We start from the raw sequence: 15148 nt of genomic DNA on the forward strand, positions 1-15148 counted from the left end.
GGGCTCTTGCCTCCAGAAAAAGCGACACTGAGATCCCCATGTCGCCTCTTCTGTGGAAGCCCTGCCGAATCTAGTGCCACTTAAGTGGACAGCGGCGGGCCTTCCACAGGACCAAGGACCCTGTCTCCGGAAGTCTTACCCTTGGAGAGCTGCCGACCAATCAGAGGCTGGCAATTGCAGTGCCACCGCAGAGGCAGTGGTTACTGCTGGTGGAGCACCTACCAGAGGCTGAGGAGCGTCGCAAGACCCAGGCTTCACGTAGGTCGGGAGGGAGGGGTCTAGTGGGGTGGGGATGCAGGGGAGGGGGTAGCAAGGTCAGGGTTGGCTCTCAGCAGGCCACCCTTCCCGAAGCCAGGTCCCTCATTCAGGCACTAAGTTCACAGGCCTTCCCGCCCTGGACTACATTTTGGAAGAGGCGGAATGGTGCCTCCCCCGCAACTCTGCCACCAAGCCACCCAATTTTGTGCTCTTCCCTGCCTCCAAACCCGCCATGAGTGAGAGCATAAAATTCCCCCGCCCAAATCTCAAATGAATATTCAGTTCCTTGAGCCCATCATTGAGAAGAATGAAGCCATTGTCTTTAGTCTTCCCTCTATGGCTGCTGACTTCATTATCCCTTTCTGGCCATACTCTGAGTTTACAGTTAATGTATGAGCTTTAATCCCCCACAATTTATCAAGAAGATCACTTCCTTTCATCTCTGCAATGCACTGCTATCTGCCTCCATTGCTATCTTATCCTGAAATTCTTATACATGCCTTTGTCTCTTCCAGAATCCATTATTTCAACACCATGCTTCCTGGCCTCCCATCCACCTCCTTTCATCAATTCAACCTGCCCAAAACACACTCTTGTATCCTCTCCCACAGTAAGATTTATTTGTTTGTCACCTTGTCTTCTTTAAATATTATCGGCTCCCCATCACCCAGTGTATCAAATGTAAGATCTTTAATCATGTCTACAAATCCCTGGATACCTTTGCAAGCTCCTTCAACCCAAATACCCTATCTCTCAGACTCCAGATTTCTATTCATACTCCCCTTTCTCCACTTCACAGCTATGTCAAGTTCTTAGATACCAATTTCTTGATTGCAAATAATCTTTATTGAGTTTGAGCAAGTCTTCACAACTCAATGTCTTAAGCAATAGTCATAGAGAGAAATAAACAATATTACCCACTTTAGTTTTGGGTACAGAATGTAACCCTCATCGATTCTTTTAATTCGAGTCTCTCTCTGCAAAGTGTGAAAGAAAGTTTAAAATCTTTATCAGGCTGTAGTCACAGACACGGTCCTTGTAATCTTGAAGATTAATTAATTATGTTCTGATGTTTTTCACTTTCCTAACAGATCTCTTAATCATTGTCTTGTTTGATTGTGACATAGGCGACTCTCTTAGCTGGGAAACCCCTGACCCCTTATTCAAAATTTCTTTCCAACAAAAGACCTCTCCTTGCCAACAGAGCTTTTTTGCTAAATGCCATCCATACCCTGAAGGGTTCTGGGAATGAACAGAAATTTTATTCTAGCTGCAGTACAAGTTTACAAGCTATTTAAGTGAAAAGAAAGTAAAATCGTTAATTATGAGAGATGAAACCAAATCCTAAATGAAGAACAGGGTATCTTACAGTTGCCTCAGTCCTAATCACTCAAGCTCTCTTGCCAGTCATGTCTGTTTTTCAAACTCTCTGTGTCTTGGAACCATTTATGAACTCTTCTTAAACCCATATCTTCAGACAAGCTTCTCATGATATCTCCTATTCTCTTTTTATATGGTCTGCAGTTTCAGTGCTAATCTGTTCTAGAATTTTGCCATTTAAGATGGGCTCTAGTCATTGGTCTGAAAATTGGAAAAGTCATTTTGGAAAGTGAAGTGGTTTGCAATATTAAACTGGATTCTGCAGAATTTTCATATTTTTTACTAGTTTTTGAAATCAATTTTGAAATGCGATTCAATTCCTGGTGAAGCTGAAGAATAAGTAATTAACTCCGATGATCATGCACAATTTTAATAGCCAGGAATTCACATTAACTTTAATGTAATAAAGGGAAAAAAAACCTCAAAATAGAAAATTAAAACCCACTGATTCCTTAAGAAAAATGAATGAGAATTCTAGTGTAATTTCCATAAAAGTTTGACCATCTATATCTCGAGCTATAACCTTCACTCTCTTTCATAACTAGGTAATCAGCATCTCCTTTCTAAAGGATGAAATGAGACAACTTTTTCATCCAGTAATTTGTCCTTATGGCTTGTTGTCTCACAGGCATTTGAATATGTAAGCAACCAAATATTTGTTCAGTTTTGTTCAGAACACCAAATTGTAGTTGCTACTTTACACCTATCTGTCCTTTAACTTGAGCACTTTTGTTACAATCGAGGTGGGAGCAATGCACTGTCAATTCAGTCCCATCTCCACAGGTCACAGCATATTATTTAAAGTTTTCCCACCCAACAGCCGAATTAAACACTCTAGTAACCCCCAGAAAAAACAGACCAAACCAGGCATCTTAAGACATGAACAAATTAACTATTTATTAAACCGAAATCTTAAACACTATTAAGATAAACCTATGTCTAAAGACCTTATAATTCTTATTTTAACCTTAGTCCTCTATTCACACACATATACTCAAAAATCAACAGTTAACCAGTTTCTTTTTTAAAAAAATGATGCTTTAAAAAATTAGCTATTTCTTAATAATAAATAAATAACTGGCTTGTTAGTCTTTGTGGGTTACATTCCTGATGGGTGTGGTATCCTAGTGCAAAAATAATCATGGGATGCCACTTGAAGTCTCCACGCAGATTGGATGAAACAAACTTTTCTTGATGGGCATTCGAAGCACTTCGGCTGCAGCAGGCCTCAAACAGTTCTTTAAATGAGGAGTATAGCAATGAATCCACTCTGATTTTAAAACCGACAGTCTCTCAGTCGAAACTTTACTGCAAGTTCCAGAATTCACAATCATTCAAGAGAAATTCAATCTTGAATTACTTCTTGGATTAGAAGTAAAGAAAAGGAATTTTGTTACCTCCAGCAATACAAATGGTCTCTTCAAAGGGTTTTGTCCTCCTTAGGCAATTAACATTAACATAACACTGTAGAATTTCTAATGAGAAAAATAGACAACTCATTCCTTCAGTAAACACACTTCGCTGGTGTCTCTCAAAAACTGGTTTTAGCTGTTTTTACACAGTCAAATTGAAACATTATACCATGTGACTTCCTCACTCAGCTGCTGTTGCCCAGGCGACAAGTGCAGCTGGCACGCTGTGCTGCTTCGTTTTTAAAGGCACCCTATTTTTAAACTGAGTCTTAAAGACAAACTGCTTTAGTCCGAGGAGAAAATAAGTACAGTTCCGTGCCACTTTTCTTTTGATATAATTTCTCAGTAAGTGATATTTTGAGGATTGCTGTCAATCTCAAATCCTTTTTTTTCCCCAGCAGCTGCTTCAACCCTTGCTCTGTGTAGGTGACCTCATAGATATATGTCTAGATGTTGCAAAAGGCTGTACCTATCTTGAGAAAATGCATTTTGTCCACAGGTAAGTTACCATTTATATTACTAATCTAATGTCCGTGCTTTGCAAATGCAATTGAGCAGGCTTAATAGCTAATCCTGAAAAACACTGTACAAGAGGTAGATCTGAACAACTGAAGTGTTTTCGGCCAAATAAATTAATTTTAAAGAATATACTTGTCTGGCAACTATAGTGAACCTGCCTTAATGAGAACCATATTTTCTTTTTAAAAACTAACTTGATAATAAGTCTGTCAATTATGGCAAAAATGCAGGTTATGATGCAGCCTGATGAAGCTAAAGTTTAAAAACAAATTAAGTTTTCAAAATAGATTTATGTCCATTTTCTAAACTTTGTGGAAGATAAGTCAGAGAAATCTTGGTGTACATCTGTATAGGAATGTTACAATCCTATGCACTCATATTTCTGTATGCATAGTGTAAACTACACTTATAATGTTGATTGTTATTCTTTGCAAGTTTTATGCTGCTCTAAAACCCCCAGTACCTGTTTCTATCCTGAATATCTCCAAAATCCCTGAACTGCATTTTTGTTAATTTTTTATATAGCTACCTTACGAATATTCAGATTAAAATATAAAGTGTAATATATAAATGGTGGAGATTTTAAATACATCAAAACAGTCCATGACTGTATACATTGAACAGTTTAATAGAAATCTAGGCTTTAGTTATGAAGAGTGACTAGAGAAACTGTGTCTCTTTTCATGAAAACAGAGAGGGTTAAGGGGAGAGGTGATAGAGGTGTGCATAATTAGTCAGAGCATTAATCAGGTAAGTAGTAGTAATAAACTAGTTCCGTTGGTCATTGGGGTGGGAGTAAATGGCATAATTTGTAGGTCATCACCCAGAAAGCAGAGGAAGAGATAAGATTTTCTCCCTCCCCCACAGAAGGTTGTTAGCCCATGGGATGACATTCTAGAAGCAAAATAATAGCTCTTAAAAGAGAGGATAAACATTTCTCTCTCTCTCTCTCTCTCTCTCTCTCTCTCTCTCTCTCTTCCCGACCCCCCCACCACCTCAACTCTTTGTATCCATTTGCTGGCTAAACTCTTTCTCACTACCTTCCCACATTAGCTGTGAAGTCAGCAGAATGGGGGACAAACTTTTGTCTCACTTTGTGATGTCATTCTTTGGTGCTGTGACTTCCTATGTCATGACACCATCCTTATTTATGTTGGTAATGTCTTTTAAACTGCCTGATTACCATATTACCAATAACAGTAAGTGCACAAGAATTCCCAGGTACAGATTAGTCAAAGGTGACCTAATGATTTACAATCTTTTAAATCCTTTCATGAGATGTGGGCATTTCTGGCAAGACCAGCATTTGTTGCCTGTCCCTAATTGCCCTGTGAGAAGGTGATGGTGAGCTGCCTCCTTGAATACAACTGAATGGCTTGCTCAGCCATTTCAGAGTGCTGTTATGAGTCAGCCATATTGCTGTGGGTCTCTGAGTTCCATGAAAAAAAAATTGCATTTATATAGCGCTTTTCACAACTGCAAGACATCTCAGTGCTTTACAGCCAATCAAGTGCTTTTGGAGTGTTGTCACCGTTGTAATGCAGGAAATGCAGCAACTAATTTGCGCACAGCAAATTTCCACGAACAGTAATGTGACAACCAAATAATTTGTTTTTGTGGCGTTGATTGAGGAATATCAGCCAGCTCCTGCACTTTTTTTAAAATATCGTCATGGGATCCTTTACATCCACTTGAGCAGGCAGATGGGGCCTTGGTCTCATCCAAAAGATGGCACCTCCAACAGTGCAGCACTCCCTCAGTACTGCACCAGAGTGTTAGCCTTGATTTTTGTGCTCAAGCCCTGGGGTGGATCTTGAACCTGGAACCTTGTGATTCAGAGGCAAGCGTGCTACCACCTGAGCTATAGCATATAGGCTAGACCAGCTAAAGCAGGTAGGTTTCCTTCCCTAAAGAAACAGTTGGGATTTTAAGACAATCCAGCAAGTTTCATGGTCACCATTACTGATACTAGCATTTTATTCCAAATTGAATTTAAATTCCCCAGCTGCCATGGTAGGTTTTGAACTCAGATCTGTGGATCATGTGACCAGGCCTCTGGATTACTAGGCCACTATGCTACCTCATGGTGTAAAACATTCAGGTATCTAGACTTATGATTGTGTTTGTAATTGATATAAAAATTAAAATGACAGTAATCGTCAACACTACCCTAACTTTATTTTACAATAAAAATATTTGGACTGGGGAGTTAGAATTCTAGCTTATTTTGAATAAGAGGAAATGTCCAATGAGCCTTTCAGCATGGAGAATGCTGCATGAATGAAAGACTGCATTTGTTGACAACGTTATCGGTAGGTGGCGCTGTTTTGGCACATGCGCAAATACAGCATGTGCCACTAAAACGTCACAGCTTGCAACTGTAGCAGCTGCCAGGACTAAAGATGGCGCTGGTCAAAGAATCACACAGAGGCAACCTAACAAACACGTGGCAGCATACAATGGCCGGAGTGAGAGAGTGGAGCGGGCCGGGGAGAGCAGCGCGGGGGGCGGGGAGAGCAGCGGCAACGGTGGCGGCGGCAGGGGGGTGGGGGAGAGCTGGAGGAAAGAGGGAGGGAGGGGGTGAAAGAGGGAGGAAGGGGGGGAAAGAGGGAAAGAGGGAGGGGGGAGGGAGAGGGAGGAAGGGGAGAGGGTGGGGGAGAGCGGGGGGAGGGGAGAGAGTGGGGGGGGATGGCGGCAGTGGGGGAGAGTGGGGGGGGGGAGGGCGGCGGTGGCGGGGGGAGCAGCGGAGCGGAAGAGGAGTGCCTTTTTCTGTGCATGCGCCATAAACACAACAGCAAAAGACTTACCGGCCAGTCCCTGCACCCGGCGACACCAAGGTCTTCGGCCGCTTGCTCCCCGCAGCTCTCTACGGCCTCTCGCTTCCGGCCCTCTCCATTCAGCCTTTCCCTCCAGCTGCGGATTCCCAATCCAGTTGCTTTCTCCCCTACCCAGTTGCTTTCTCCCCTACTTCTCAACAGTACTTCAGGCATTGCAACTGTCTGGTCCCTGCCTTTTGCATGCTCCCTCTCCCCACCCCTCCCCGCTCTCCCCACCCCTCCCCCCTCTCCACCTCCCCCTCTTCACCCACCCCTCCCTCCCCCTCTTCACCCACCCCTCTATCCCCCTCTTCACCCATCCCTCCCTCTACCCCCCTACCTCCACCCCTCCACCACAGTTGAATATCTGAAGTGCAGTTGCAAAGTCGTAGAAATAGCATGCAAAACAAAACCTCAACAATTCTGGTTTTAACTATTGAGAAGTTTTATTAAGTTCATTAAGCATCCGAGGAACTGCTGTGCATGGATATATGAGTATTATGTCCAGCATTCCCGTGAGACAGACAGGCCGAGTCTCTGCTATGCACAGCTAAAGAGATTGTTCCTGGAGAGCCTTGTAGTGAATGAATGCTTGGCTCTCTATTCCACTACTGTATTGTCCATGTGAAGAAGGCAAAGTCACAAGAGTCTGAGCTCAGTCTATTCTTGGTGAATGTTCCCCAAGCGCATCCCAATGTGCACTCCCAATTCATCCATAAATGCAATGTTCCTTTCCACATCGTGAAAAGCTCCGCAGCATGATCCAGTTGCCTTTGTTGCTTGAATGCTGACCTTAAGTCTCAAGGATTGTTTTCTCGACGGCATGTTTTACATGAAAAGAAATAAAGCAAATCAGAGTCAGAGCTTGCCTCCCTCCATCCACTGAAATTACTGTTGTGCACACCTTTTTAAGTTCTGCAGTGAAGGCACCAATTGATAACGTCGCCAATGAAGCACCTATTACCCACCTCAGATGCAGGAATCAGCACATCCTTGCGTCCTCTCCTGCACTGCCTCCTTTGCTTGAATGCCGTCCTTAAGTCTCAAGGATTGTTTTTTCAAGGGCACGTTTTACATGAAAAGAAATAAGGAAAGAACAGGAGTGTCAGAGCTTCCCTCCCTCCAATGAAAGCACTGTTGCGCATGCTTTATGCTCTGCAGGATAGGCATGTACTGATAACACTGCCAATGAATCACTTAGTACCCACCTCAGCTGTAGGAGTCAGGATGATGTAACTGCCCCTATCTCGTGATGGTTCAATGCTGCTCTCAGGGAAAACATGAATGATGTGAGGGTGCTGGAAAAAGAAGCGCATTTCTTTTGGACTATGAACATAAAGCAGGCCATTTAGCCCAGCTGTTCCCTGCTAGTGGTTATGCTACTCCTGCACCTTCCCATACGCTCCCATTTAATCCTGCCTACTACTATCAGCATCACCTTCCATTTCTTTCACTCTTACCTACCTTTGCCTTAAAACAACACTGAGGATGGAGAACAGTGTGGCTGCACTCCCACCTCACCAGTTGTGTATGCAGCAAGAGCATTCACATTTGTGCTACCACTGGACACGGCATGAGGTGGCTGTGTGTCCATGTGCACTGCTCGGATGGGTGCAGGAACAGGTGGCTGTGTGTCCATGTGCACTGCTCGGATGGGTGCAGGAACAGGTGGCTGTGTGTCCATGTGCACTGCTCGGATGGGTGCAGGAACAGGTGGCTGTGTAACTGAACAGCAAGGAGAGGGTACCGCAGGTGGGGGAAGTGGAGCTTTGAACAGGCAGGCATATGTTCAGGAAGTTCAGGAAGGCTATTAAGGGACCACACGGGATACATGAGATGAGATAAGAAATACAGAATGCACTCCATTGAAACGTTACAAAAATGAAAGTGACCGTTTAGTTGGTAGGTTGTTCGCTGGACTGCAGCACATGTACTGCCTGCACACAGCAACTTACAACAGGGACTGGAGCACATGCAGTGCCCCAGACAATGGAAATGTTTTCAGAGCAACTTACAACGGGAGAGCAACTTACCTTGGAACAATCTCCTCTGTCTAATAAAAATGAAGCAAATCTCCAAAACGACTAAATAATTGAGATAAAATGCGAGAAACAAACCTCTCCTCCTTCCACTTTCAGAAACTCGCGCCGAAGCTTTGACACATGCGTGAATATTGGAAGATTGACGCATGCGTGAATATCCGGTGGCGTTGCATGAAGCGCATGCGCAGAGGCCAACCTGGCGGGTTGCCCAAGGAAGACGACGTAATGCGATGACGTCACCGGCGCATGCGCAAACTGGTCCTGGCAAGCCGGAACGCATCTCATGCGCAGAGAGCAGGAGACCGTCTGCGCATGTGCACACCGCGGCGCAGCCTGATGACGTCGGCGCTGGCCAGCGTTGTCAGGAATCACTTTGTTAATTAAATGAGTTGAAACCAAGCTAGTTGTTTCTTTAGCCCAGTTCTAATGGCGTATCTCCTTCACTAATATTTGTGGTTTTCCCACAAGCTAGTAGTTTTCAGGCTTTGTAGTAGTAGAGTGACCTTTGTTTAAACTGATGAATAATCATTTCTAAATGGAAAGAATCACTGCTCATAGCCAAATGATTTGCAGCTGTTGCAATTAGGCAGCAAAGATTGCAGGTGAAAAAGATAACATGGTCAATAAAACTTGTAACTCAGTTACTGTGGAGTTGCTATTCCTTGGAAGCTTCAGCAGAAGGGAAATGGTACTCACATTCTGGCAGCTGTAATTGTGCCGCTTGCACAGTCTGAGAGGACTGCAAACTTCTCCATCTTATTTTGGTAATGTTATAAAAGTAACTGTGCTGTTGTTGAGCTAGCAGACCTTTTCTGGAATGCACTGCAGTTCGGGAGGAAATGGAAACCAATTAAAATACTGTGGGGCCAATTTTCACTGCCCCCATAGACAGGAATGGGGCAGCAGGTTTCCAAAAAACTGCGACTCTGTCCCATTCCCGATTCTGATTCATCTACCGTTATTCTCCTGTACAGAAAGAAGTTCTTTTCGCATTTTCCTTTATTTTCCTTTCTTGCTTCTTGCCAACTACTAACTTCCCTTTAGAAGTTTAGGTGCGTTTTACCAGCATTAGTTTTGCAGATGTGGTATTTGAGAGGACCATTTATTGCTCATTGATAGTGCTTGTTTGTGACCAAAAGAAAACATACTCACTTTTTAGGGGACATTTATGTGCTGATCAGTATGTTTTAGCAGAATGTGGACTCTGTTGAGTAACTGCTGTAGTAGTACAAGTGCATATTATTTGTTGTAGAGATCTGGCTGCTAGAAACTGCTTAGTCTCCATGAAGGAATATAATTGCACAAACCGTAAGGTGAAAATAGGAGACTTCGGTCTTGCAAGAGACATCTACAAGAATGACTACTATAGAAAGGAAGGAGAAGGGCTACTTCCTGTCAGGTGGATGGCACCTGAAAGCTTAATTGATGGATTGTTCACAAATCAGTCTGATGTTTGGTAAGTAAATGTTTCATGGTAATAATTGAATTGCAAAGTGTTTGTAGTGCCTGACCATGTCTGTCAGAATAATATGTGCTTTGCAAACTGTGAAATGTAATGACTATTATTGTGAAGGATCGTACAAACAGCAATGAGAAAAATGACCAGCAATTATTTTTTGGTGGTATTTGAAGAAAGAATGTTTGAATAGAACTTGTGGGACCTTTACCATCCCCCAGCTGAATAGGCAGATTCGCTCTCACTTTAGCATTCCATCCCTGTCAGCTGTGGCTCTGTGGTAGCCTCTGAGTCAGGAGCTTTAAGTCCCACCTCACTGACTTGAGTACAAAATCTAGGCTGATGCTCCAGTGCTACACTGGCAGTGGTGGTGTCTTTCAGATGAGATGTTAAAATGAGATGCCTTCTGTCCTCTCGGGTGGACATAAAAGATCTCTTGGTGCTACTTTGAAGAAGAGCTGGGGAATTTTGCTGGTGTCCTGGTCAACATTTAATCTTCCACAAACATGACTTTTTGAAAAAAATAAAGGGGTAGAGATTCTGCTTTGGGCGCAATCGGTGACTCCGGTGTAAATTGCAATCATTTTGAGGTGTTCGTTCTCCCCCGCGCACCCCCACCTTCAAATTTTGCTCAAACTCATTTGCATATTACAAACGCAAAATCTGCTATGCACCAGTGAAATCGGGTAGTGTTTTAAAAAGTAATTGTTTAAAATCAAGTTTTTGTTTTAAAAACAATTCCTTGATAAATGTAATAATCGAATTTTAGCAAGTTACGATTAATACAGCTGAAATGGGTTTATCACACAAAAAAGCATTTTAATCAGTGCCAATCCACCACCTGTGAGTAACCAGATTTTAAATTACTGAAAATATGCCACTTTTAAAAAGAAGCCACTTTTGTTTAGTTCAATTAGGATACTGTAGTCAGTCCCTAATAGATTGAGAAAAGAATTTATTCCAAATCCATCAAAACGTACCTATTAGTGTGCTTGTGTTCAAAAAATTCAGCTTAATTTTTCAAGCCTCCCTGACGGCCTGCAAGTGAGCACAATTAGCGGAAGCTCCCAATGCTGATTATTTCACCCTGAGGTGAGGGCATGACCAATTTTGCAGGCGAGCCTGCTTCTAGTGCATTGTTGTAAAGCTAGCACAAACGATCACAGAACCTCGATTTGCCCAGAACAGAATTTGTGCTTAAGCTTCCGTGATCTTTTTATGCTGCTTACGTCAATATTGGGCAAATTACATTGAAAAGCCAGCGCAATTACATGGAAACTCCAGGTCAGATTATCTGATCATTATCTCAATGCTCTGTGTGGGATCTTGCTGTGTGCAAATTAGTTGGCATATTTCCTACATTACTATAGAGTGACTACACGTCAAAAAGAACTTCCTGTGGATGTCAAAGGTGCTATATAAATGCAAATCTTCTATTTAATTTTTAAAAGAAATTTAATTTAAAGAACAGTATTTCCACCAATGGAGCACTCTTTCAGTTACTGCATTGAAGTGTCAGTCTGGATTATAGGCTCAAAGCCTGAAGTGGAACGTGAACCCACAAAGTTCAGACTGAGTTGAGCGTATGACCAACTGAACCAAGCTTGTACCCAGCAAATTAAATGTTTATAGCCATTAGCATTCAATACAATATTCAAACAATGCTTTAATGGAATGTGGAGCAATCATCTTACCAGCCACTTAACTACAGTAGAACAAAATTATAAAATATAATCAATGTGAATGATATTTAACTTGTATTTTTGTATCCATTGCCAATTTACTTTTACAAAATATTGCTACATCACAAATTACCACATTGTTCTATTTAATAGGTGTAAGCTTCTCAGGTTTCATGATAATTAAGATAAATTTTGGGAAAGACTATAAATTCACAGTCATTAACAGATTATTTAATATACTTTATACATGACTGTATTACCACCAGATTCCTCTGGGTGATGCTGCAGAACCATTAGTGTTGGCACTGACCAGGGTGGAGCAGTCTGGCAGCCGCAGCTGGTAGAATTTAAAGGCTGAGTTTAATGACAATGCAATCACGAGGTGGCGCAGTAATGGCACATGCACAACTGCAGCCTCATCGACCGAAACGTCACTGTTAGCAATGTCTCAGGCAGCTGCCAGTAATACAAATAGCGCTGCTCAATTTGTCACAAAAACCGAATTGAACCAAAACTTCCTCAATGGCTGCGATCGCTGCCTCCACCCCGCTCCCTCCCGTCATCACAACTTTTCGTCGCTCCCTCCCGCACCCATCTGCTCGCTGCTGCCTCCCCTCAGCCACTCGCTCCCCTCTTCCCTTCCCCACCGCCCCCCTCCCACCCCAGGCCACTCACTCCCTGTCTCGCTGCTGCCTCTCCTCGGCTGCTCGCTCCCTGCTGTCCCTCCTGCCCCATCCACTCGCTCCCCGCCTCACCGCTGCTTCCCCTTAGTCACCTGCTCTTCCTCTCTCCCCCGCCCAACTCCACCTGACTGCCTGCTCCCGGCCTCGCTGCATCCTCCGCCCTTGGCGGCTTGCTACCTGCATCGCCCCATCACCTCTCAGCCACTCCCTCCACCCTCAGTGGCTTGCTCCCTGCTGCTTCTCCAGGTGGCAATGCCGGGAGTGATTGGGTGGGGGGTAGTGCTGAGGCAGGGAGCAAGCAGCCGGTGGAGGCAGGGAGGAAGTGGCCGAAGTGGGTTACTGTTGGGGGGCGGGCGAATGGAGGTAGCGATTGCAGCCATTGAAGGGTGAGGCAACGCTCGGTCATTGCGTCTGGCGTCATTGCGTGTGTGCTTGTGTGGATTCATACTGGCAACCTGGCAAATGTTCGGATGCACTGATGACATCAGCAATTGCTCTGCGTTGTCAGGAAACACTTCGTAATTTAAATTAAGCCCAAATCTGAAATTGGTTTGGGCCTCCTGACAGTTCCCTTTGGTCGGTGCACCGTTGCATAATGTACCTGATTTAGGCCTGAAACAAAATCTCCCCGAAAGTGTTTTGCATTTTTTTCTCCTACAGGAGAAATGAGCATTTTGAAAAAATTCTTTCAGGTTTACTATATGTTTCAAGCCATTTTTTTTCTGATTTGATTAATGAAACATAGTCTAAAATTTTGTTCCCTACTACGGAGCAAGATATTACATAAACTTTGTCAGCAATTACAGATAAATATCTCATCTTGGTTTCTGAGATTAGCATGTAATTTTCCCTCCATTAGAAATGTGGCTAGCAGATTTCAATTGTATAATGAATGTGGATAAAGGGGAATTAAATGCTCATTAAGAACTCTTAGAAGTAGGTGGAAAACTGTCAGTGTGGATATGAAACAAGGGAGATTTGAAAGCCAAGAATAAATATCAGTTCCCATGGGCTAATACATATTTGACCAGCAAAATGTTGCTAGATTTTCAGGTTTGCTTGTAATCGTAATCACTAAAATTAACACACCTCTCTAATGCAAACAAAATGGGACCAACAGTGTTGATGGAACGGACTGCTGATAGACAATGCTGATTACAGGCGAATGATGCACACATGTGAAACAAGTAGTTACATTGAAAGGGCAAGGGAATTGAGGTTGCCACAACCTAAGCTGTAGTTATAGCCAATCTATTATCACTTGTATTGTGGAACAAAAAGGCACAGCTTGTAGCTGTAAAGGATTAAGTAAGTGCTGAAGAGGGATGAAGGTGCAAGCTTTAGTTTTTCATAAGCTCTCCCCCACCCCCACCCCCGCCACTGCTGTGCCCCCATACTTCAGAATCACAGAATTGTTACAGCACAGAAGGAGGCCATTCAGCCCATCTTGTCAGCGCGGTCTCTCCAAAGTAGCAATTCACCTAGTGCCGCTCCCCTGCACATTCTTCCTTTTCAGATAACAGTTTAATTCCCTTTTGAATGCCTCGATTGAACCTGCTATCTACTCTGTCCAGACCTTTCGTGATTTTGAATACCTCTATCAAATCTCCTCTCAACATTCTCTTCTCCAAGGAAAACAGCCCCAGGTTCTCCAGTCTTTCCACATAACTGATGTTCTGTATCCGTGGAACCATTCTCATGAATCTTTTCTGCACTCTCTCCAATACCTTCACATCTGTCCTAAAGTGTGGCGCCCTGAACTGGGCACAATAATACATTTGAGGCCGAACCAATGTTTGATACAGGTTTAACATAACGTTCCTGCTTTTGTACTCTATGCCCCTATTAATAAAGCCTAGGATGCTGTATGCCTTATTAACCGCTCTCTCAACCTGTCCTTCCACCTTCAAGACTTATGCACATGAACCCCCACGTCCCTCTGCTTTTGCACCCCCTTTAGAGTTGTCCTCTTTATTTTCCCAGGAATGATTTTAATTTTTGAAACTTGGTTGCATTTTCTAGAATTTTTGAATTTACTTTATTTCTGTTTTCCAAGCCAAAATATTTACCCTAGAATAGTTAGATATTTTAAATATGAACATCTAGTTATGCAAATTTGAGTTCATTTTCTTCTATCAAGAACTGATACACACAGCATTGATTTATAAATTGAAACCTCTTCCAAACCCTGGCGACAATGCACGAAGCAGCCTTAAAATGCCTGTTGTATTGTCCTGTGACCAATGTGTGTATCAGGTAAGACCATCATCTTAAGCCCATTGACACTAATATACTGTGTCAAAATGGTAGTGCACAGAGAAGAAAAATATGTTGCAAAACTGAGAGTTTTGTTTTCAGATTATACAACACCTGCAGTTCCTGCATTTTGACTTCCATATGTCTGAGCTTGGCCACTGGGGACTGGGTTAAGCTTCTTGTTCATAGGAAGTGGTGTGGGGGGGAGGGAAATAGTCAAATGGCTACTGTAAACCATCCAATAGCTGGATCAGGTATCAGCAGGCCACCTGCCTACCATCTTAGTCGAGGAATGGTGTACAGGAAGGATGATCTAAAGTAGGGATAATGAAATCATTCAAGAAAGAGACCAAGAAATTAAATATTAAATTGATTAACAAAAGTATGCTCAGTGCCTCTTTATATGGATAGAAACACAGTGTAGTATATGAAGGTACCAATATAATAATCCAACTGAAACAAAGATCAGCATCTGTCTTGAAATACCCAATCCTTTACCAGCCTTTTCTTCTTATCTGAATTTAGTCTAACAGTGCTCAGTGAGGTTCAGTGATCATGTAAGCGTAAGTGTATGCTGCTGTTCAACATTTTTTTTTGTAGATTTACAGAGCAAATCTGTAACAGTGCAATTCATGGGCAAAATT

The 15148-nt window shown here is 42.8% G+C and overlaps 1 protein-coding gene across 1 annotated transcript in view; it reads left to right on the top strand.

Annotated features, from left to right (window-relative positions):
- The window catches only part of ros1 (c-ros oncogene 1, receptor tyrosine kinase), a 225732-nt gene that overhangs the window by 118719 nt on the left and 91865 nt on the right, over window positions 1-15148 (top strand). The window contains exons 37-38 of the mRNA XM_068040000.1: window positions 3452-3549; window positions 9680-9883. Of these exons, the coding sequence (XP_067896101.1) occupies window positions 3452-3549; window positions 9680-9883 (302 nt within the window). The remainder of the gene's footprint in view (window positions 1-3451; window positions 3550-9679; window positions 9884-15148) is intronic.

The sequence above is a fragment of the Heterodontus francisci genome, chromosome 10, assembly GCF_036365525.1.
Source record: "Heterodontus francisci isolate sHetFra1 chromosome 10, sHetFra1.hap1, whole genome shotgun sequence".
NCBI classification, from domain to species: Eukaryota; Metazoa; Chordata; class Chondrichthyes; order Heterodontiformes; family Heterodontidae; genus Heterodontus; species Heterodontus francisci.